This window comes from Scomber japonicus, chromosome 16 (assembly GCF_027409825.1).
Source record: "Scomber japonicus isolate fScoJap1 chromosome 16, fScoJap1.pri, whole genome shotgun sequence".
Taxonomy (NCBI): domain Eukaryota; kingdom Metazoa; phylum Chordata; class Actinopteri; order Scombriformes; family Scombridae; genus Scomber; species Scomber japonicus.
The window spans coordinates 7211631-7235577 of NC_070593.1; the positions used below are offsets into that span (position 1 = coordinate 7211631).

General features: G+C 41.9%; 1 protein-coding gene across 6 annotated transcripts in view; it reads left to right on the top strand.

Annotated features, from left to right (window-relative positions):
* numb (NUMB endocytic adaptor protein) overlaps positions 1-23947 on the top strand; it is a 46289-nt gene that overhangs the window by 17124 nt on the left and 5218 nt on the right. For 4 of the 6 annotated variants that reach the window (XM_053335076.1, XM_053335077.1, XM_053335079.1 and 1 more), the window contains exons 2-6: positions 11142-11278; positions 15738-15812; positions 21501-21533; positions 22340-22414; positions 23525-23665. In XM_053335076.1, coding sequence (XP_053191051.1) covers positions 11153-11278; positions 15738-15812; positions 21501-21533; positions 22340-22414; positions 23525-23665 — 450 coding nt within the window. In that variant the 5' untranslated portion in view covers positions 11142-11152. The remainder of the gene's footprint in view (positions 1-11141; positions 11279-15737; positions 15813-21500; positions 21534-22339; positions 22415-23524; positions 23666-23947) is intronic. The other 2 variants (XM_053335078.1, XM_053335081.1) reach the window with 1 other exon arrangement.

A 23947-nucleotide genomic window follows, 5' to 3' on the forward strand; every position in this document is an offset into this window, starting at 1 on the left:
TGATTGCCAGTGAGTCTGTCCTTTTTTTGAGTTTTCTTGATGGTTATTCGTCTTGTCTGATCCTCTGATGACCATGACTATGTTATGTGTCACGGTGCACCCTTCATTTTACACACCTGAACCACATTCGGCTCCCTAGACAAAGACGAACTGTCTCCTATTTTTAGTTATTCCAAAAATTGAATTCTGTTGGGAAAGCTGTCTTTTTAACCTGGAAAAAAAAGAGATAAAACTCAGCACAGATAGGCGAGAGCTACAGAAATACACTGTGGTCTGGCATATTTTCAGCAGATACCAGTGATTTAGTACTGACAGCATGCAGCTACTGAAAACATATAATGACATTGAATTAGCTCTGTCTGGGCCAGACTGCCCCTGATGCCCCCTGGCAAATGTGATACAATAATTAACTGTGCTGATGCATGTGACCCAGAATATCACGTTTAGGGGTTAGGCATTAATAAAGAGAACAGCAGGAATGCTAAAAAACACATTGTCTCTCTTACACTCAAATATTGAATGCCTATCTGAGACCTTGATTAAATTGATTGGTGGTCTGAATACGTGTATGTTGTGTTCGCTGTGCAGGAAAATGGCGCTTCTCATTTGGTTGTATTCTGTGACAGCGTATTTGTTTTTTATTGATTGTATATTTTGGGCCCTGTTGAAGTTTTAGTACATTTTTTATTTCTATTTAGATGTACTAAAGTTTGGTGAATAGGAGGACCAATTTATTTTGATGCAAAGATTTTGACATTAAGGAGCAGCATGGATGTGAAAGCAGTGTTTCACCCACCATAGTCTAATTTGTGCCGCCACAGTTTCACAGTGAGCCAAACACGTCTGTGCACTCTCCAAAACGTTCAACAAGCCACTCTGCTCCAGTGAACTAGTTGAACTTAGATAATCGCTTCTGTTTACTTTGTTTCAGAGCTGAAATCATTAGTCTTTTGTTGATGGTTTGTTTGGAACATTTATGAACTGGCAACATTTCTTTCCCATGCTTTGTGGGTGTGTCATCACCATTCATACCTACACATTTATTATTTTTTTATAGTTATAACCTCTTAATTTTGCTCTCAGAGTGTACCAGAATGATGCATTTGACTTAAAAATGTGCCCCTGGACCCCTCAAGAAGACCAAGTTCCAACCACCATAGTGTCACAAAATGATGTGAGAAAAATTGGACAGTAAATATATTTTTTGTCATTAAAATCAATGAATAATCAAGATATTAATCAAAATAATCGTGATTATCATCTCGGTCATAATCGGGCATCCCTACGTACCGACCAAGGTGCTAAAAAGCAGAAAGGAGATCGTCAAAGCTCTGTGATGCATCTCTGAGGGAGGGTTAGGAGGGGGGACTACTGTGAACCTCCTGACCTTTGACCCTGATCTTGGTCTCATAGCTTCCCTTTACATTGGGGTTCCCTCAGCCCTTCTCTTGTATGCCCAGCTTTCATTTTCATTCACTTTCACATTTTCTCCTCCTCTGTGTGTGTGCGTCTGTGTAGTTTTTTTTTTTTCTTATATTCTCTCTCTACCCCCCCCTTTTTTTTTTTTACATAAGCATGCCAAGCCACAAACCGGGGCCCGGAAAATTGGATTACCACGGTAACAGCATTTTTCAAATTCTCTCTTCTTACGGCCGTTTTGGGAGCAGAACAGAGGCGCTATCACCTCAAGTCGGGCCGGCTCCCGCGATAACACGGCTCAGCTCAGATACGTGGACAAGCGTGCTTTGCATTACGGATGGCTGGCCTTATTGATTGAGGCTATCCTATCTCGTTTGTTGCGCTTCGACTAAGAAAACTCGGGCACGACGCAGATAACATGGAATTCCCTGAGCGGAGCGGTATAAAATGGGATGAAGAGTATCGGCTGGCACAGTGGTGGGGCGAGCCATGAAAGGAGACAGTGGGGCCTTTTTTTGTCTTTAATTGCTGCCCCATTCTCTCTCTTTCTTTTTTCCCCCCGTGTCTCTCTTTCTCTCTCACGCTCGCCTGCTCTCTTAGCCTCTCCCTCCCTCTCTCTATCTCTTCTTTGAAACCCAACCGCTGTACTCATCCCTAGGATCCTTCTGCAAGGATTAATCAGTTTTCCATTCCTGGAGAGATTATTCAAATACTGTTACATCTACAGCCAGCAGCAGCAGAGGCAGTCCCTCCCTCCATCCAGTCCTCCATCCAGTCCTCCATCCAGCCCTCCCTCCAGTCCTCCCTCCAGCCCCTCCATCCCTTCATCCCTCTCTCTCTCTGTGTCCTGAGCAGCAGCAGCAGAGCACCGACTGAGGGGAAAAGTCGTTTTCTTTTCTCTCCATTCTCCTCTATTGTTCTTTACTTTTGTTTCTCTGTTGATCCTCTGTGTGTGTGAGTGTGTGTGTGTGTGTGTGTTTGTGTGAGTGTGTGTGCATGTGTGGTCTGTTTTTGTCTCACACTAGAGCCCAGCCGATATATCGGTCAGCCGCCGATATTATCACCAATTTTGATCTATCATGGATATATATTGGTATCTGTGAATATGTTGTCCGATATGTGTCAATACTTTTCTTTTTTTTAAAGTTATACAGGCAGCATTTCAGGTATATTTGACCCTTTTTTCTTAATTATATGAATATATATACGTATTGTTTTTTTATTCAGAGCTAATTCCAACTATTCCCAGCGAAGGTTTTACTGCCCCAAAACAGTCATCTACATGCAATAAAGTTTATTGTTAAACTATAAAATATCATACCTTCATTACATTTGAGGGATAGTTACAAAAAAAAAAGTGTGTTTATCCATATATTCTATACATACAATATTATCGGCCAATATATTGATGTTGGATTTCCTGAATAATGGAAACATCTTCACCAAAAATCCAGTATCGGTCTATCTATCTCCCACCCACACACACACACACACACACACACACACGCACACACACTTTCCGCGATAACCACCAGAGTTGGCTCAGTGTGTTCATAATTGTCCAGTGAGCATGTTGATGATATTGCATGTGAGAGTCCTGAGAGAGTTGCATGCTTTTTCTTTTTTTTCTTTTTTTTTTTTTGTCATTCACTGTTGCTTGTTTCTGTGTATATGAACACAGGCAGCATATAAATGGTCCTTGTGTAATCGTACTCATTAGTGGCCGGTAGGGAGAACAGCCAGAAATCCTCACGGCACCACACTATAGGAGATGTGACAGCTCCAACAGGGTTCAGATCCTGCTGTCCTACACCAAAGCCTTCACCTCCCCAACCCGCCCCCTTTTTCTCTCCCTCCCTCCCTCTCTCTCACTCTCTCTCTCTCAATCTCCTTCATGCCTCTCTCTATCCTCTATTCCCTGCCTTTTGTTGTAGTAACAAAGTGAATTTAAGTATAGCTTTACTTTTGAGGCCTCTAAAAGCCGGCGTCAGACATGCTTCCTTTTGACATAATTTAATGCTGCCAGTCAGTAAAAAATTCTCTTTGTGACCTGCAATGATCACACCTGTGCCTTTGAACATCGAGCACCCTTCATATCCGGCTTATATTCCCTTTTATGTAAATGCCCAATCACAGGTATGCTTATGTAATTCTGGGGTATTTGTCGTTAACAGACAAATGAGCTTTTCTGACTTCTTTTAAAATGTTGAACTTGACTTGATTCTTTATATTTTATTCACCCTACTATTTTCTTTGTTCTTTTAACACCTGTTTTAATGTGAATTTCATTTGTTTCATTTGTTTTACAGCTGCATTTCTTGTAGGAAAGGCATTATACAAATTGAGTTTTATCTTCAGAAACACTTCAGTTTTCTACTCAGAATAGACGTTGCTGTTTAACGATGCCAAGTAGTTGAAAGTAACTCCAGTGAATCCAAATTTAGTGCGAAAAACACAACACACTGCATGTTGTATGAGTCGTGCGGCTCATTTTTTCTCGTCGGGAATAAACAGTGTAATGTTTGGCTTCTGCTTTGGTCGGCTTTTGTTGAAATCCAAAAACTGCAAAATTTAGAAGTGGCTCCATTTATATTCAGTTGTGTTTGCCTCAGTCGAAACAATAACACCAGCATATTTATTTGTACTGTCGCCATTAAAGCCGACAGTGATCATAAACCGCGGATGTATTTGGCAGTGTCAGAAGCTATTACCGTCTTTTACAGCAGGTTTGCTTCACTTCCTTCAGGTCATGGCGTCGCATCGATTTGATTTTTTTTTTTTTTTCAGTTTTATAATTCAGTTACAAACATGTTTTGAAGACATTCAGATGCAGAGAAGAGAAGAACACAATGCTTATTTTATAATGAGCCTGTAATAAATACCTGAGGGGAAAATGTGCAATTTCATTTTCACAGATAAATCCTCCACCCCTTTCCTCAGCTGCCTTTTCTTTCTCTCTATCTTCATCTTGAACCTCTTGCTTTTTTTTCCCATCTCAATTATTTAGCTCCCTTCCTTCACTCTTTCCCTCCTGACCCTCTTCATCTTGTCTTTTCCCTTCCTGTCCATTTCTTGTCACCTTTCTCCATCTGAATTTAATGCTCCATACCTTTCCTCCCTCCTTGCCTTCATCTCTCTGGCTCAGGGCCAAACCAGGGGCTAAACCCACCTCACATGACCCTCTCCCTCCCCTTACTGACCCACCCACTCACCCTGACACTCAGCACCGGGCCGACACAGCCAGACTTTCCCCTTCACTGCTCAGTCTGTGCTCGGCTCCCTCCGGCCCTCGCTGCCTGAGCATTCATACTTCATGTTTTTTGCTGCAGTTCTTGATAATTAATTCTTATTGTTTTGTAAGAAAAGAGAGAACACTTTCTGTTTCCAGCTTCTCAAATGAAAATAATATGATACAAGTTAATATTTTCTTCACTGATACTAAACTGAATATCTTTGGATTGGTGACAAAATAGGACATGTGAGGACATCTGGATCGACACTTTTCACAGTTTTCTGACCCAATGACTAACAGATTAATCCAGAAAGCAAACTTTAATCTGCTTTTAATTGAACTTTCTTTCTTTCTCTTTCTTTTATTCTTTTGTTTTAGACAATTTTACTACTCGGTCTATCTATCTTTTAAATCTCTTCTTCTTTTCTTGATTGTTTTCCTCGTCATAACCTTTTTATGTCTGATTTTACTTCATCACATCTCCTCTTAGTCGTTTTCCTCTTATTATTTTATTCTTTATTTACATTTTTAATACTCATACCTTACACTAATGGTTTTACTCACTTTCTTTCCTTTGTATTATTTATCAATTATATATTATGGATATCTGATTATCTTCTATTTCGCAATGTTTTATTCTACCTGATGTTTCCTCATTGCAGATTGATGAGAGTTATGATAGCGTTTCCTCAGTTCCTGTTTTTATTGAGTCATTATTTACAACATAGTCATTTATTATTTGTGTATAGATTGGGGTGGTGATATGTTTTTATTTTGTAAAGCACTTTGTGTTACATTGCTATGTATGAAAAGTACTATACAAAGAAAACAATCCTCTGATGAATAGATAATGAAAATAGTCATTAGTTGCAGCCTTTCTGCAGTTATTAAACTTGGATTTGAAATGTGGGTTTGATGAAATAATACTCAACACGAAGGGAGAATTTACAAAGACTTAATCTAAACCTGAAATACACAGCAGACACCCTTCTCATACCAAAGCTAAGAGTATCACAACAGGATTTAATCCAGGTCCAAAGCTGGGTCAAGGAGTGAAGTCAGATGATCACCTTGATGTCGGCAAGGTGGCCAAAGATGTTGTTTGTAAGTTAAGCGTCCTGTACTGGAGGAGATTTGTTCAATGTATTTTAATTCTGATGGAGTCATACACCACTAGTCTGCACCATCGTGTTCTTCGTCAAAAAGATAAAAAATTGGTGGTCCTTCTCGCTGCAAATGTAGATTTATCTGGGTCCATTGTGTCAGTCTGAAAGGGGATCAAGGCTTAAAAAGGACAAAGAACTTCAGTCGGAGCCTTAAGCTGCACTTTCGCCCCTTTTTGGAGTGCCTTCTTTTTTATATGAGGATTCAAACTTTGTAGTACTGCTTGTTCTCAATATTTTACATTTTCTGTTACATTTTGGCAAAGCTACTCCCATCACATTCCTTGCAAACTGTTGTGTGCACCCACTCCTCAGGTGGACAGGCTCGGCTCAGCGCAAACATTCATCATATATGTTATACACAAACGCTGCTTTCTTTCCCACGCACATAAATATATATATAAATATATGTATGTGTGCTTTCTCTCACGTTCTGGCTCTCTCTCCTTATTTGTCTGTCTTAGATACTGCAGCACTCAGGAGAGAAAGTATGTGTGGGTTGTAAGCTGGCAGTAGCAGAAGTATTAAGTGATTTAGAAGGTGAGTTTAGTAGGGTGCTGTGAGATGAGGAACACACACAAAAAAAGAACACAACATGTGGCATTAAGAGATCAACACAGGCCTTCAAGACAAAAAAAAAAAAGAAAGCATTATATTTCCAGACTAATAGTGTTCTGCTGCTGATTGTCCCCAGGATGAATTCAAAGAGACTCTTTTTCCAAAAATGAGATCTCCTGGCAGGAAATGTCTCCTTTCTACACCGGAGAGTCAGCCCACTTCATCACAGATTTTTACCAGCAGTCATTTTCTGCAGAAATCCCTCACATCAAAAACTGCTTTTTAATAAAAAACAAATACATAAGAGAGAACAAATGACTGAAAGAAAGGAGGAATAAGCCGTAAACACAGCTGTAAACATCCATCGCACAGAGCAGCATTAGCATTCCTCCTGAGTCTTTTATGGCCACCAGCATGAATATTCACTTAACTTCTTGGTCTGTTTTGGTGTCCACCGAGCTTTGAGGCAAACATCTGGTTCTTGAGCTTGCTTAACATCTATTAACATGGTTAGTTTGTCATATGGTTGTTAATCTGATGATTACAGGTTGATGAGACTGCAGTTTGCAGGCCGTCAAACCAAAAGCTGAAAGATGCTAAAACGCTTTGTTTGTAGTGTATTGATAACTATAAGTGATGCCTTTTTATATACAAGTAGTTCCATTTTTTTTATCCTTTTGTTTATATTTAAAAAAACAAACAACTAGTACAGCTTTGAATAATATGACAAGCAAAAAAGGCCAAACATCTGGTTTTGGTTCTAACTACTCAGATTTCCATCATTTCTCTGTTTTATATCATAACTTGAATATCTTAAGGTTTTAAAAGACTGTTGGTCAGGCAAAACATGTGGAGATGTTCCCTTCTTCTCACATTTATCACTGCTTTCTGACATTTTATACACTTTTTTTTTAATATAGAAAAATAGATAGACAGATTCATCAGTAAATAATCAATCTCAGCAGCTGTAAAACTAACCTTCATTTGGTAGTTATTTGTCTTCAAAAATGCAAAACACAGCTGTTTTTAAAATCTGGGAATGCTTTAAGAAAAAAAAAAAAAAAGAGCAATGCCTGTTTTATAAAACACTGCCTACCTAAAAGTACAACTTCCCACGAGTATCATTCAACGTTATCGCAGACAAACTCGTTTTTTTGATGAAAACACTGTTTACACATCTCGGAACGCTGGCCGGTGTCTCGTATCTGACGACAAGATGATGTTGAGTGAATCTGAGTCGACACCATCAGCACATCAGAAACAAACGCTTGTAATTTGTTGCACCAAAAGACGAGGCGCTGCACACACACTCTCGAGCAGACAAATGTGTTTTCCTCCTGCTCCTCCTCCTCCTCTTCCTCCTCCTCCTCCTCCTCCTCCTCCTGCTCTCCGCTCTGCAGGCTGGAAGCATGCAGCCTGTCACTGGCACTGCAGTGAGCCCAAACATGATATGACCTAAATAAACGAGTGTGTTAAGAGAGCGCGGGAGTGAGTGAGGGAGGGATGAAGCAATATTTTTTTTTTCCCTCTCCCTCTCGCTCTCGGTCGTCTTGTTTTCAAACACTTCACTCCACTGCAGGCTATGACCTGTGCTTGTGTACTTGCACAGACAGATGCACACACACAGACACACACACACACACACACACACACTACACGCTTAGAGGTAGGTCAGGTACTTTTATATCATGACACCTGCAGGGTTATTTGGCTCCTACCATAAAACAGGTACTCAAACACATCCAAGCACCTGTTTTATAGCTTTCTAGTCGTCATTTCTGCCTCATACTCAGACCTTGTAAATTTATATCTCTACCTACACCACTGCTCGGCCGTTATTATTGTATTTCTTTCACTTGTGACCAATTGTTTTGTTTCGTTTTCCAAGTAGAAGCTACAACACAAAGCAAAAAGGCAGTACACCTAACCCAATAAGCATAAACAATATAGCCAACAATGTATAAATCTACACGTGATTGGATACATAGATTGATATTTTTCTGCTTGTGTCATTTTCCACCTGACCTGCAACCACAAAACCACAAAAAAGAGCATTTTAGGAAATTTGTCATACCTATAGGATCAATATTTTCTTTTATTCGTTTCTTTTATATTCTTTTCTTTTTACCTGATATTGTTTAGGGTGTTGTTGTGTTGCTGTTAATGTTTCTCGACACCATTGTAAATGAGAATTCCTCTTCAGTGTCCTTTCGAGGTAAAATAAATGTTAACAATAATATTGAAGAAAAAGTGCAAAGATAAATACTTAAAGTAAATTGAAATGAGTTTTATCGTAATCTCAGTCTCTTTATCTCAAACTAAAAAAATGATTTGACCTTCTGAACTGCAATCTGAAGAATGTATATGTTTTTCTGTCTTTGCTCTTGGTTGTATTTGTATGAGTCAAGGCCACAGACACTAGAGTAGAGAGGCTGCACCATGCAGTAGCCAGAGTCTCTCCATTACAGAAAATGTGGAAAAATGGAAGTAAAAAACACATCAGTTTGAAGCCAGGATTTGAATCTGGCTGGTGGCTTTTAAGGTTGGCCAAGTGACCGGCCGTCATTTACAAACTGTGCTCAGTTCACTCAGCTTAGCTTGTAAAATAGCCTCAGCAGAAGGTTTCACATTGTTTTATGTGCTCTCGGGCTATTTGAGGTGCAGCCAACACGCCACCACTGCACATCATGCCATATTCAGGGGCTCTTGAGACGTTTTGTGAGTCCTCTGTCTGCTCCTGGTCGATCCCCCTTTTTTTTTAGTGACAGAAGGAAGTTTGATGTGTTTTATGTGTGTTTCTGTGGCCCGGTCAGCGCTGAAAGCTTCATTGTGTGCTGCCCGCTGAGCTGGAGCCTGGCACCGACAGATAAGAGAGCCTCACCTCAAACCCACTTTCTACCCCCAGCCATTATCGGCTCACAGGACAGGTTTCATTATGCAAACAGACAGCTCAGTCCTCTGTGTGTGTGTGTGTGTGTGTGTGTGTGTGTGTCTGTGTGTCTCTGTGTGTCTGTGTGTCTCTGTGTGTGTGTGGTTAAGTAGGTGCATATGTGTGTGGTCGCTGTGAGCACGTGTGTATAAGTGCGTGCTGCCATGATGCGTCTTGGTCTTGTCTGTGTGTGTGTGTGTGTGTGTATGTGTGTGTGTATGTGTGTGCGCAGACAGTCAGTTCTCCTGGATTAAAGAGCTCTAATCCCGCCAGATCCTCATCAGCTCAGAAGTTAGTAGGTCCAACTTGTTAGTCGAGGAGTTTGCTCCGCTCACGTGTTAAAAGTTGGAATTGCACGGCCGAATAACTTCTGGTCCCCAGTTACGAGTTGCTCTGGGAGACGGGAGCAAGGCTGTCGACAGTGGATGCACCTCTCACTTCTTGTTTGGATCAGCAACTTTTAATTGGGTACTCTACTTTTTTTGGGGACCCTGCTGATCTCCTCCCAGAGCCAAGAACACACACACATGGTGCTGTTTTAGCTTACCAAACTATTTTGGACTTTTTAGAGAAGAGCAGTTCTGTTGTGATATGTTATTGATCAAGTGACCTTTACATTTCATGACTATTGTCTCACTGTCTACAGTTGATTCACAGATTGTTTCTCTATTGCGAATTTTATGATTGTTTTCAAGCATATCAAAACACATTACATAAGCAATGCAGCACAAAATCTCTGTCATATAAAATGCTGTTTATGTGGAGTTTACCCGCAGCTGAAGACATGACAGCTCACAGTTTCTGTTTGTCATAATAAATAAAATGTGTTGCAGCTCGCTGGTTGTGTCAGGTGTGTAGCAGCAATAAAGATCTGTTAATATTCAGCGCAGAGTAATGTCGATACACTCCAGTCCTTCCTCAACACAGTCTGAGGAGGACCCAACCTGGCAGCCCAAAAGAACAGAAATCAGACTGCAGTGAAAGCTACTTTGCTTAAAGCTTCATTGACAGGTTTTTGCTGTTTTTGGGAGACTGACATAAATGGTTGTAGCTGTAGCGCATCGAGCGTGTGGTGTTTCTGCTCCCTACGTCGTATCTTTGTGAGCTGACTTTCTTTTCCCTGGCATGAATTAAAAACAAGAGAAGTAATTGCCTGTCAGCGGAGCCTTGACAGACAGAAAAGGTCTTTATAAGGAGTGCCGTGGTTTGGGAAAGCACTGATCTAGGTTGGAAACATTTCTCTAAACTCCCCCAGAAACCTGACGGCAGTGAGAAAGATACTGATTGAAGATGTCAGAAAGTCTAAATTAAAAACGTGGATTTTTATCTGGCAATTTTGAAATAATCAGGACTGTCATTCAGCGTTAATCCCGCAGCCCTCGTCCAATTAGCAGGTAGAAAGTTCTGTCTTTACATGCAGCACACTCCTCTTCTGTGTCCTCTATTCACCTTTTTTATGTGGGCCGCCTTGACTCCTAACACAACTCAGACTCATGCTCTAGATCTGTAGTTCCTCCCTGTGAGTCAACAGCGTCTGTCTTGTGCTTAAATGTCACTGTTAAAAGCACAACTCCTATTTACAGATAAGCTAACCCTGTGACAGCAGTAATGTTGCGCTGTCATAATCACAAACGTTAAACTTACTTAACTGTTATCAAACACAGGAAATTGACACATAATTTTGTTGGCAGAGACTATTTGACTTCACATGAGTTGGGTAACACCTCTCCAACTTTCCAGCTAGTCTTGCACCTTTTTTTTTTTTTTCTTTCTTATTTCGCTGCTGTTTACAGCCCAGTTTTCACCCTGTGATTAATGAAGTGCTTCTCATCACCAACAGGGAGCTCAGCGATGAATAAGCTACGGCAGAGCTTCCGCCGGAAGAAAGACGTCTACGTGCCGGAGTCGAGTCGGCCGCACCAGTGGCAGACAGACGAGGAGGCAGTCCGCAGCGGCAAATGCAGCTTTGCAGTCAAGGTGACTCTCTTCACTCTCCTTCACAGAAAAAAAAACACCAGCTTTCACGCACACACACACACACACACACAGACAAACTCTCACACAGACAGAGTGCAGGGCTGACCTCACTGTGGCACACTCATACCTCTAAGAAACTTGCATGGCGCCCGGCTCCCCAAGGACAGCGCTTGTGATTAATCATAAGCATTCAGAGAGTGTGAGAGCAGCTTTTATCTAGGTTGCAAAGTAATCTGCTGTAGCCTTCTAAACCTGTGGGATGTGTGTGTATGTGTGCAAAATTGATTTCTGGCCTCCAGGAGTAATCAGAGCCACTTGAAACACCCAAGTAAAGAATACAAAATAAAATAAAAAATGTTTTATTGTAGGTGACAACATAATTTAAGGACATGCAGGGACACTGCAGAGGAGCAGTATAAGACACACTTTATCAGGCTAAAACATAAACCATCTTTCTACATTCAGTGAATAGCTTCAGTGCTTCAAAAAGGGGGGAAACTGGACCTGCTGTGCTGCAGTTGGAGTGTAGAGTTTGCTCTATTTTGGCAACAAAACCTTCCACATTTGCAAACAGAAGCGCAACGGTACGCTTCCTCTCATCATGAGTCCAAACCCTCACCTCGCTCAGGATAAAGGAGAATCGAAAACGTCGGTCGACAAAGAGAAAGGGTTCCTCGTGTCTGGTCAGCGGGTGCAGGCTGATTTCAACCCTGTGTGTGTGTTTGCTTTATCCCGTTTCCTTTTGAGCACGAAATAGAGAATTGAAAATACCTGTCACGTCTACGTACGTCTCAGTGTGTGAAACGCCCCGGATTGAAGATCTCCTCTAAGCTGTCTTTGAAATGTCCCCAATGACACAAATTTGATTTTTTTTTTCTTTCTCTTTCTTACTTTCTCACATTCTCTTTGATCTTTTTCCTCTGCTGAGATTTTTTAGAAATGATCTGTTCAAGGTCAACAGATTTCCTTTTTTTTCTTTCACTAAATGTTCTTGTGTGAAAATAACAACTATCTGGTGCACTGGTAACTGGTTTTTGACTGGTCCTGTCCTGGTACACTCCACAAATCTTTAACTGGTAAAGCTGTGAACACTGGGAAATGTCTTATCCCCTGTGGACCTGATTGTCATACTTTCCTTCTTGTACTTTTGCAGCCAGACACACTTCTTCTCCACCAGCTTTTTTTTTTTTTTTTTTTTTTCTCCTCTGCATTGGCTTTCATCGTGCTGGTGCAACCTACCATGCTACTCCTCTGTATCCCTCCCTCCTCCCCTTCTCCTGCTCCCTGTCTCCCGCTCTAGGTGCCTCAGAGGAGCCCAGTTTTTTGTGTGTGTGTTTCTGTGTCTGTGTCTGTGTGTGTGTGTGTGTATGTGTATGTGTATGTGTATGTGTATGTGTATGTGTGTGTGTGTGTGTGTGTGTGTGTGTGTGTGTGTGTGTGTGTGTGTGTGTGTGTGTCTGTGTGTGGGTTGGAATAGTTGCAGTGAAATGAAATGATCACTGACTGCTGCGCTAAAGAGTAACGAACAGTGGAGGAGGAGGAGGAGGAGGAGGAGTGGAGATGCAGGGGAGAAGAAGAAGAAGAAGGAGAAAATGATGAAAGGCATATGGTGGTGAAGTGATATGAAAAGGAAAGGAAGGTTTCAGACTTATGGTGATGTTAAAGATGTGATGAAATGAACCTTTAGCAGAGGCTAAGTCAAATTCTTCACTCATCACCAGCTCTGAGTGTTCACATCTTGGCTGAGCACATTCTGTTTTGTATATATATGTATGTATGTATATTAATGTGTGTGTGCGTGTGTGCGTGTGCGTGCTGAAATTGCCTAGACAGACAATTATTCATCATTCGAGGTAATCGTCAAAAAAAATGTAGACTTGCTTTTTTATATGTAAATGTCAGTGTCTTTGGAGACTGCTGAAGGCTGGAGATGGATGTGAGATTAGATTGCTTGTGCGTGTTGTTTGCGCACTAAAGCGAACGAGAAAGAAATGTGCACGTCCTTGGTAAGTTTCAGCAGCATAGACTTATTTGTATGGAAATGGATGTCTGCTTTATGTGTGGGTGTGTGTGTGTGTGTGTGTGTGTGAGTGTGAGTGTGAGTTTGTTTTCTGCAGTTATTCACACACACGGGAGGGAAAGGAAAAAAAGTAAATGTGACAGAATTTTTGTGCTGAAACTGATTTATGGCAAATACCCTGAATTAATTCTTGGAAACCATCTGGATTCCCTAAAGAGGATTTACACCAACAAAGCAAAAAGATATTGATATGGTTTCATTCTGATTTGTATGTGAAACGCCTCCCTACTACTTAAGATAAAAGCTGAATATACAAACAGTACAATGTTGTTTTTGTACCGTATGCTCTTTTGACCTTTGTCCTCCTTATCATTTGCTACTTCAAATGTTTCCAAAACGTGAATATAAGCGAGTTATCATCAGCCATCGCACTTTCCTTCAGTGTTTCCCTTCAGTGACACTTACAGCACGATTATAACAAATATCATGATATACAAACTGCATCTAATCCTAAACCCACTCCAGGATTAGCACCAAGTGGAACTAATCCCAGTGTGGGCCCACAAGCAAAACCAGCCTTTCAGAACCAAAATTAACCTACACACGTACAACAAACACACTGTTTTTAATATTTTTACCTTGCTTCAGTTAAAAAAAGTATCTGTTATATTTGAATGGTTTCGCCCCCCAGATCGTCACTGCCAGCCGGTTACTAACAGGATGAAGTAAGCAGCCGCATTGAAGAATTTGTGGTGACACTGCGAGCCTCCCCGTGCGTTTCACTCATCTCACCTCGGCCTCGTCTCCTGACTGACCCCCCCCCCGTTAGCAGCGCTGCGGCTTTCATTATCCTCCGCTACCCACAGCTACCGCCTTGCATCAGCATTGTCCTCAGTGGGTCTACACTACACATGCTCTTTTTTTTATGGACATCTGCCTGTGTTTATGTGCATGCGTATTCTGATACTGTATGCCAACAGTGTGACTCACAGTCGTGGCGTCACTCTCTCAAAATAGCAAGGCCAGAGGGTGTGGAGGGAGGGGGGGGGGGGTGTCAGGCGTGGGTCAGCGTCACTCGCTCCGTGTGTATATCTATAAGGAAAGGGTAAGGACTTCCTCTCCCAGATGGACAATGGTCTCCACGACAGTCAAGGTTGTGACTCTGGAGTGACACACAGCAGGGCGTGATGCTGCCTTTTAGATCCAGGAGAAGTGAGGGAGGGAGGGAGGGAGGAACAGGTTGGAGGAGGGGGGTGAGGCAGCCTTTTCCGTTCATTCAGTCGTGGTTATTCTCGCTCACGTAGGATGTCCGAGTAATTCCTGATTTGGATTGTTACGTGATCCGAGCACAGGGTGTCCCCCAGGAAACTGGTAATAGGAGCGACGTTACGATGTCATCAATCATTAACTGGCAGATCCTGATGCGCCTCGTCACTTGATTAATGAGTTACCAGATGACGGTCTTAACAGCTTCTTCGGTCATTAAATATATGTCGCAATAATGGTGACGTAACGCCCTTCTTTTTTCTTCCTGAAGGTAAATGTTATAGGTAAATGTTATACTCTATGTTTAGGGATTTCTGGCACAACTTTGAAGGTGCAGCGAGGAGGGAAATAGTTTGAAGAGGTCAAAACTCCAGCAGCATTTGTAGTATCTCATTACTGATGCAACATTACTGTGAGACTAACTAAGCTTGTGGCACTCTGGATGAGGAATACAGATGGTCTTGCATTAAAGTTGTTCTTTATACTACAAATGTTAGTAGAGGTGGTCTTAATTTCTGGTGAGGCAACCTGTCTGTGCTATGAGGTGCTGTAGGAGGTCATGGAGGACCACGGTGAGCGGGTGGTGGGGTGGGTTTGACCATCATGTACACACGTACACGTTCAGACCAGGAGGATCAAACTTTTCAAAGTGACTTTTCTCCCACTCACAGTTTTTCCTTACCTGGTCTGAATTGTCCTGTTGTGATGAGCGGCTCTCACAGCTGGGATTGTCTGTAATCCAAAACAAATGTCTGACTCTCAGGTTGACCTTTCTGTCAGTACGAGTGAAGAACAGCTTGTTGTTGCCTCTTTATGTGTTTCATTTTTCTCTAACAGGATCACACACTGTATATCTCTCACTAAATAGTTTCTCCATTTTCTCCATGGACAAAAGGAATCAACAAGGGAGCAATTGAACTAAGGATGACCTCAAAAATGGTTATTAATTGAGTGTATAAATCAGTGGTGTCAATGCACCAGGGCATATTAGACAATCTGGACTCATTTAAATATCTAATCTTGTTCCAGAGTATATAATTGTAGCCTTACTTAAACTTCAGTCGCCTCAGGAAAGGTTTTGTCGCAGCATCACTCACTCTCTCTCTCTCTCTCTCTCTCTCTCTCTCTCTTTTTTTGTCTCTCTACATCTCACTCCCTCTCTCCTCTCTGCAGTACCTGGGACACGTGGAGGTGGAGGAGTCTCGAGGCATGCACATCTGCGAGGATGCTGTAAAGCGCCTGAAGACGGTAGGTTTCTCCAAAAAAAAAAAAAATCCCTCTGTACTTCCAGGAAGGAGGCAGCTAAATACCAGACGTCCTACTTCCTTGTTATCTGCCCTCTCTCTTATCTTTTCCTCCATACTTTCCTCCTCCGTGCTACCAACATCCTACCGACTCTTTCTAACATTTCCACATTTTCTAACTCTTTCACATTTTTTAGGGAGCCCTCCTCCATCTGTCAGTATGCACAGTATGCAGTTGTAGTTTTGTTTTCTCTTTTTTTGTGTTTCATCATTGTTTATTCCTGCTCAGTCTGTACATGGATGTCCGAGTGCAGCTGATTGTTCGCCATTTGTCAGCGAGGGTCTCCACCCAGCGTGGCACTTGGACAATCACCAGGGGTGTCAGGGTTTGTTCTGAGCGTCTCTCTCTCTCTCTCTCTCTCTCTCTCTCTCTCTCTCTCTCTCTCTCTCTCTCCCTCTCTCTCTCCCTCTCCCTCCCTCTCCCTCTCCTTGTAAATTCTCAGCCGGTGCAGATGTACTTCCTGCTCCCGTAGATTCCGGCGGAGTTGCGCAAAAAGAGCAAATTCCAGTTTGGGGAGCAGGGGAGGGGAAAGGGGGAGGGAGGCGGGGGCGGGGGCGGGGGCGAGTAACCATGGCGCAATTGCTTTTCCATGCTGTCAGTTGTTTGCCCAGACCCCACCCAGGTCATGAACTGTTCTGGGCAAATGCAGCTGATTCTCCGTAGTCAGGTCCAAACCTGTGTTGGTATAGGTTCGCCTCAGGTCTCACGCATGATCAGGATACTAGTCTGTTCAGGAGGATTAACACATGACACATAATAGGCTCAACTGGAATTCTGTGCCATTAAAGGCTATGAAATTCTTGAAGGCTTAAAGTGTCTTTGATTAGCTTTCAGTTTCAGTTTAAGATGAGTCAGCCTTGTTGAGACTTCACACCCTGTTTCTTCTGTTATCAGAAACTATTCATCCTGCCTCATAAAACAATAGAAATACCTTTTTAATCATTTTGCGTAGTCTGCGTCAATGAGCTGTGGAAGATTACCTGAGCTACTGAGAGAGAATTGTTAGTGTGGGTTTCACTGTAGAATACGTGTAAGAATAATAATAACAGTAATGCACTCAATTTTTCATAGAAGTTCAGATAGGGAAGTGCAGTAAAACAAAAGTAACAAAGAGCAGGAAACATCTATATTTATATACAAGCATGACTCGTCACACTTTAACACATACGCTGTCTAGTACAAGATGTGAACACATAGAAGTCAGAAAAAAAAAAGTTTCATTAGACACTAAAGTATAACCACATACATCACTGCAAGCACAACATGAAATATATGTACACTATGTTTTCATGCAGTGTTTATATTCTCATTAATACACCTGTTGTAGGCACCCATAGCTGCGAGCATGTACGTGAATTGACACATAATTTCACATTCTCACACATTTGTAGCACGAGGAGGTACACACACACACACATCTTAAACACATACTCAGACAGGGCTCACAGGCAAATAATTAATACACGCAAAAACACACACAGGAAGAAATGCACCCAGAAGCGTAGTACACATGCTGGGTATGCACACACACAAAAACAAACAGTCACAAATATCACAAATATACACATTCTTGGGACACAGAAGCAAAATGCACAAAAGTTGAACACGCATAAACACACACACACACACACACTCTCTCATGCTTGATGAGGTCACATGGTGTACACATTGCCTGAGGCTCTGAGGTCTTATTGAGTTACAGTCATTTTAACAAGGCGGACAAAATGGAGCCAACTCAAAAGAAGAGGTGGGTGATTCTGCCTCCCGTCCTCCTGCAGGCCGCGACTGTCTGACCCTCCTCAACCTAATGACATTTCCTCCTCTCTCTCCTCTGTTACTCCACGCCCTCGCCTCCTCACAGCCCGCAGGCCTGATTTATAATCCAGCACAGGCATTGCTTTATCGATTTGTGCCTATAAGGAGGGTGGGAAATTAACATTTACCACCTTCAAAATGAGAAGAAGACCGGCATCATTTCAAGGTCCTCTTTGACATGTTACTCTCCTGAACAAATAGGGACATTAGCAGTTGAATTATATGATGTAACTGCTGCTGTGACCAGTTATATCCCTGTTAAATTTATGAATGGCTTTCATCCAGCTGAACTCTGGTCTGGATGGGCCATCTCACCTGTGCACCTGAAAGGCTCACCTTACAGGAAATACCAGAAAACGATCACTGTTTGTTGGTAACAGAGAGCGTATTGTGAGAAATGCATACTGTCCCGTGTTCCCATGAGCTCATCCACTCAAGATTTATTTTCTCTTTTCTTGGTTTTGTTCCCTTGTTGTGTAACACTCTAGACATGAGCATTAGTTTCTCTGTCTGTGGCCCCTGCTACGTCATCTCACAGACACAGTAAAGCTGCTTTGAACAATAGTCAAGTAATTTTTATTTATATAGCACTTTTAATGCACAACAGCAGTTCAAGGTGCTTAACATCAGCATTAAAGTATTGATCAGCTTGATAAAATCGTTTTAAAGCAAAGTTTAAAGAATACAGAAATAAAACGATTAAATATGAACACCAAAGCAAGCACACACACATTTACACACATAAAAACAATAAGAAAGATAGAGCAGAACCTCTTGCCTGAACTTGTGTTCCTTGAAATGTCTGCTATACAATAAAACCGTTGGAGTTTAATCATCTCTCTTAAACATGTCATTGTCCTGACCAGCACCAGCCAGGCTTTCATTTACGTCCACCAGACAAGACTTGCTGTGGCTGCCCCTGATGCCAGTTATCCAGACCCTTCTTTAAACAAATATACAATTAGTGAGGCCCTGATAGATCCCAGTTCATCCTCGCTGACTCTTTAATAAGCTAACTGTTGCCAGGCAACAAATACCATTCACCCCAGCGGAGAGAATGTGAGTTAATGTCGCTCAGCAGTGAACTCTATTTCCAGGAACTAATAACTAAATTGGTCAGGAACCAGGCACCACACCTGTAGGCATTTAATATCTGGTGTGGGGCTGAAAGATGGATGCTGTTTCCCGAAAACGAACATCAGTCAGAGAGCAGCTTTAACAAGAAAGAAGAAACAAGGAAGAGAGATGAAGAACAACAGTGATGCATAAATAGCAAGAGTGTGTAAATAAGTGTGTTTAGATTTCGCTGCGTGAGGCCTGTGAGGGAGGATGCGTGTTGGTGGACGAGCTGTCAATCGATGTGCGTGTGCGTGTGTGTGTGTTTGTGTATGTGTGTGTGTTTGTGAGTGTATGTGTGTGACAGACACTCCTCTGAGCTCACTCCATTGTATTCCCAGCAGCCTTTGGGACCATAATGAGAGTTTTCTCCTAGTTATGTTAGCCATGACTCAGAAGGGAGGATGGAGGTGGAGGAGGAGGAGTAGGATGGGGAGGCTGCACTGCGGCACCATCAACCTCCAACCTGCCCTTTTGCGTTGTCATCATGACATCACTTCCTGCTGGTGTTGGCCGGCGGCCCATGATCAGAGGTGTACCCTGTGCTCGAGCAGCAGGAATGTTTTCGCTTGTTACGCAGGAGCTCGTAGTGACCTGGAGTGTTTCCTCTGTGTAGATTAGGGTGAGGCACGCCAACAGGAGATGCTGACATGCCGAAAGAATTTCAATTGTATTTTTACATCAACACCCAGTAGCCTCGAGGCACATCGATGACAGTGGATCTATGTATACCAAGTTTGAGGTTTCAGGGAGGAGTTACAGTGTCACATGGTAGGAAAAGCTTCCTCAGATGTCTTTCTGCTCCAACTAGAGATATTTCCAAATGTAGAAAACAACAAAAATCAAAACTTAACTCATTCCAGAGAGCTTCCCAGTAATGTCCTGAGCTCAACTCCAATAAAAAAATGTCATAAAAACAAACACTTAGTATCATAACTGGGCTGTATAACATCCTCCTACTTAGTAGTTCCTTAGGCTTAGACAACCTGTGAGTTAAAGTAACATCTCTGCTGTCCCGGATGAATTAAATTCTCTCTTTATAGAAGAGATACTGCAGTTCACACAGCTTTGTAGCAAATGTTGTTCAGTGAGAGTTATTGCACAGAGTAGGTCTGTGACATATCTTTCACAAGATATGAGATGAGTTGTGTCACATCCTGGTGGAAGTTAGTGTCGCATTTGGTTGCAGAATTACTGTAAGACACCGAAACCATAAGAGGTTTCGGGTGTGGGTGGCAAGGTAGCCTATTTAAAAAAAAAGAAAAGAAAAAAAAGGCAAAGTATGCACAACGAAACCTTTTTAATCATTTATATCAACACAGAATTAAGCCGTGCTGGCTGGAAAGTAAGTTACTCGCTTCAGTCGTTTCATTTTTGCCGTGTTGGCTTCAACTCGATCTTTCAAAACTCAGCTATCCTCTCTGCCCAATAAAAAGCTTTTCCCCCTCTTTCTGTAGTTTCATCCCAACTCACATTAAATACCTGAATATTGTATTACCTTTTATTTGGTGTTGTAAGTTTTTTTGTCTTTGTAAGCAGGTTTTTATTGTGGTGTTGCCGAGAAATACCTCAAATCCCCCTCCCCCACACTGCCTCCCCATTCTAGTGATCTCAAACCTTTTAGATATTTTTTTCTCGCCCTCTCTAACCTTAGTATACTAATACTAACTGTGCAAGCTCTGCCATCATCTGCATGTCTGTGTTGGTCTCACACACACACACACTAACAAGTGCTTCAGCTCATTTCAGATGAATCTCCAGTGCTGGTTAACACATTAAATCATGCATTAACATGGTGCTCCGAGTGCCGTCTCCACCATGACTGTGTAACAGGAGCAGAGTGGCACTCCTTCTCACAGCTTATGGGGAGGAGAGGAACTCACAGGGAGTGGAGGGGGGGGGGATTAAGACTAGCCTGGGTCTGGTTGTAGTTTCTTTATGTGGTTACGGCGGCCTTAACTTGACCCCTGACTCTGGCTATCTGGTTAACAGTCACAGGCTCTGACTCAGAGGTCAAACTACCGCCTGTGGAAATCAGTTTCTGTCTGCTGAACAACCATGGCATGACCACATCTCAGTCCAGGCATCAAGAGTAAAAAAAAAGAAAGAGAGTAAAATGGGATTTGGGATTATCCCCCTCCACAAACACGAACAGACACCTGACATCCTGACATCTTTATCTGCTCTGTCCAGGCAGCTGCTTTAACCTGGTGAGACTTGCTGTGGTCTTTTTTTTTCAGGGTTGTTTACATAAATCATAAAGATAATTACCGGTATATGTGCGGCTCGGGCAGATGTTCTAGGGGTGTCACTTCCTGTTTTTTGTTTTTTTTTAGGGCTGCAGTGGGAACAGTAATGTGGTTTTATGTGGTTTTCCAGTGTGGTAGTCCTACTAACAGCCATCATCATAAAAGACAATAACAACCACAGTATCACCCATCAAAAAAAACACAACATCTTATCAGTGTGGAATCATGTGGTGCTCACTCGCTCACCGACTCACTCATCTGCTCACTCATAACCCAGCTACCATCTCCTCGGGGCAAAACAAAAAAACAAACAAAAAAAACAAATCATATCCTTTCCTGCGGGCGCCAGACAATTTTTAGACTTCTTAGGTAACATTTTCATACCTTGTTCCTCCCCCCGTCTCCTCCATCCCTCTTACCCACCCTCCCTTTTTACCACATCCACTTCCAGGACAGGAAATTCTTCAAAGGATTCTTTGCAAAAGTAAGTTATTGCTTTTGTGTGTCTGAGTGTGTTTCCTTGTTTTTACTTTTTATTAGTAGCATTATTAGTATTATTATTTTTATTTTTCCTCCTCTCACTTAACACCTCACCCTTTGATCACGACTGAAGGCTGGAAGAAACACACACACACACACACACACACACACACACACACACACACCAAGAGACAAACACACACACAGAGTGGGGAAATCTGTCTGGAGAGAGACAAACACAATGATGCATGTGTCTGTGAGCAGGTGGGGTGGTTTAGACTGGGGCAGGGCACTTTTTGTGTGTGTGTGTGTGTGTGTGTGTGTCTGTGTGTGTGTGTGTGTTTGGGTTATTTTTGTATTAACAGGCGTGCCTTCTCTCTCCCTTCAGCCCTTCTTCCTTCTTCAATGAACCAAGAATGGAACAATGAATATTTTGTGTGAATGAGTTTGTGTATTTTTTTTTTTTTTTGTGCACACACACACAAATATTTTATTGTTGTTATTCTAACAAACGGGGGACACCACTGCTGACTGCATCATTGCACCAATTCTCATACCAATCTTCTTGTTTGTTTGATTAAAATTCGGGTTACTACTGAATGTCACAGCACTCAGAACAGCAACTCCAGACTTGTGTCCTCTCTCGTGTCTTTTTACCTGCTGCCTTCTCTCTATATTTACAGGTGTGCTTTGTGTGTATGTTGAATTTTTTATGAATAGGTACCAAGGAATGGTACAAAGGGAGGTAATCTCAGCTGGTATGGAAAGACTTTCTCACTCGTCCCTGTCCCTTCTGTGTTGTGTTTGCAGGCTGGGAAGAAGCCAGTGCGAGCTGTGTTATGGGTGTCTGCAGACGGTCTTCGAGTTGTAGACGACAAAACAAAGGTAATAAGTCCCTTCAGTCCTCTAACACAGCCTCGGAAATACTTTGATCAAAAAGGCAATGTTGTCAGAGGAAGTACACGTAGCTTTAGCAGCTTTAAAAGCGGAAGCTGCTGAGCTCCAGCACTTATTAACGGTAGTGAGGCCTCCATACTTCTGGTCTAATGACCTCCAAAAGGCCCTCTCCAAGTATGTACTCAGTGCACCTGCAGGAGTAGATCTAAGCAAACAGTATCTCATTTATGTTAGATTGACACCTGCTGGAAAGCACCAGTACTACACTTAACTTTTTTTTTTAGAACTGGGTCATGTGTGATAATCAGTGCCAGTAAAGAAAAGTAAAGAAAAATGATATTAAGTCTAAAGTTATTTTGTTAACAGAAGATATTGAGGAATATTAAACCATAGTGAGAGACAATCATGGGATACATTTGCTAGATTTGAAGTCATATGTGCTGCAAATCAGTGATTTCCAACCAGGGCTTTTTCTGCAGTTGCCCAGGGATACATGAAGTGATTCTGGTGTAGATATCAACATACTGTGTTTAAGAGGAAAACTAAACACAAATCAATGTAATGCAGATATTTAGTATCTTATAACAAACAAGAAACAGACTGCATAAGACACACCTGCCACCAGCCTGAATCTGTTTCAACACAATGCAACAACCACATGATGGGATTAAGAGTGCATGAAAACCTGCACAGGTCAACCTGTCTATCCAAGGGTTAAAATGAAGGCAAATTAGCGCTGTAGGAGAATGCTGTAATTCATTAGAAATTAGGAACATTTTGAATTTGTACTTTATCTTGTAAAAAAAATACAGTACGTCTGCTTGAATGAGGAGTTGTATTTCAGTTTCTATTTCCTTCTCTATCAGGGTCAGGTTTATGTGATCAGGTGAGAGCAGGGTCAGGTGTTTCCTCTGGAGCTCGTAGTAACCCAGACTTATTTAAGCACACTTGAAGCCGAGCCTTCTCACTGAAGTACTGTTCACTATGCAATCACTCAGCCCACGTATGTCAATTGCCTCAATTGAGAGTCACTTAACTTCTGACCATACTTTCTGGTTAAGTTTATGATAACGAGATAATGGTGATGCTGTTTTGCAGGACCTGATTCTGGACCAGACAATAGAGAAGGTGTCATTCTGCGCTCCGGACCGAAACTTTGAGAGGGCGTTTTCTTACATCTGCAGGGACGGGACTACACGTCGCTGGATCTGCCATTGTTTCATGGCCATCAAAGACTCAGTAAGAACTTATTCTAAAGCCTCATTACAGAGGTGAGAAAACTGCTGCAGAACCTGTTTGATGGATACTGTTTATTTCTTCATCTTGAGCACAAAACAACGCATAATGTACATAATGCAAATTAAGCACAATTTACATTAAAAGCACCTGTTTGCTTTGATTGAGACTGATCTCAAGTGATACTGTAGTTATAAAGCTAGATTACCTGTTCCAGGGTATCTTATTTACCCAAACTACCTTGAGGGCCTTCAAAAGGTGTGATCTGATACAATCTTCAGTGTC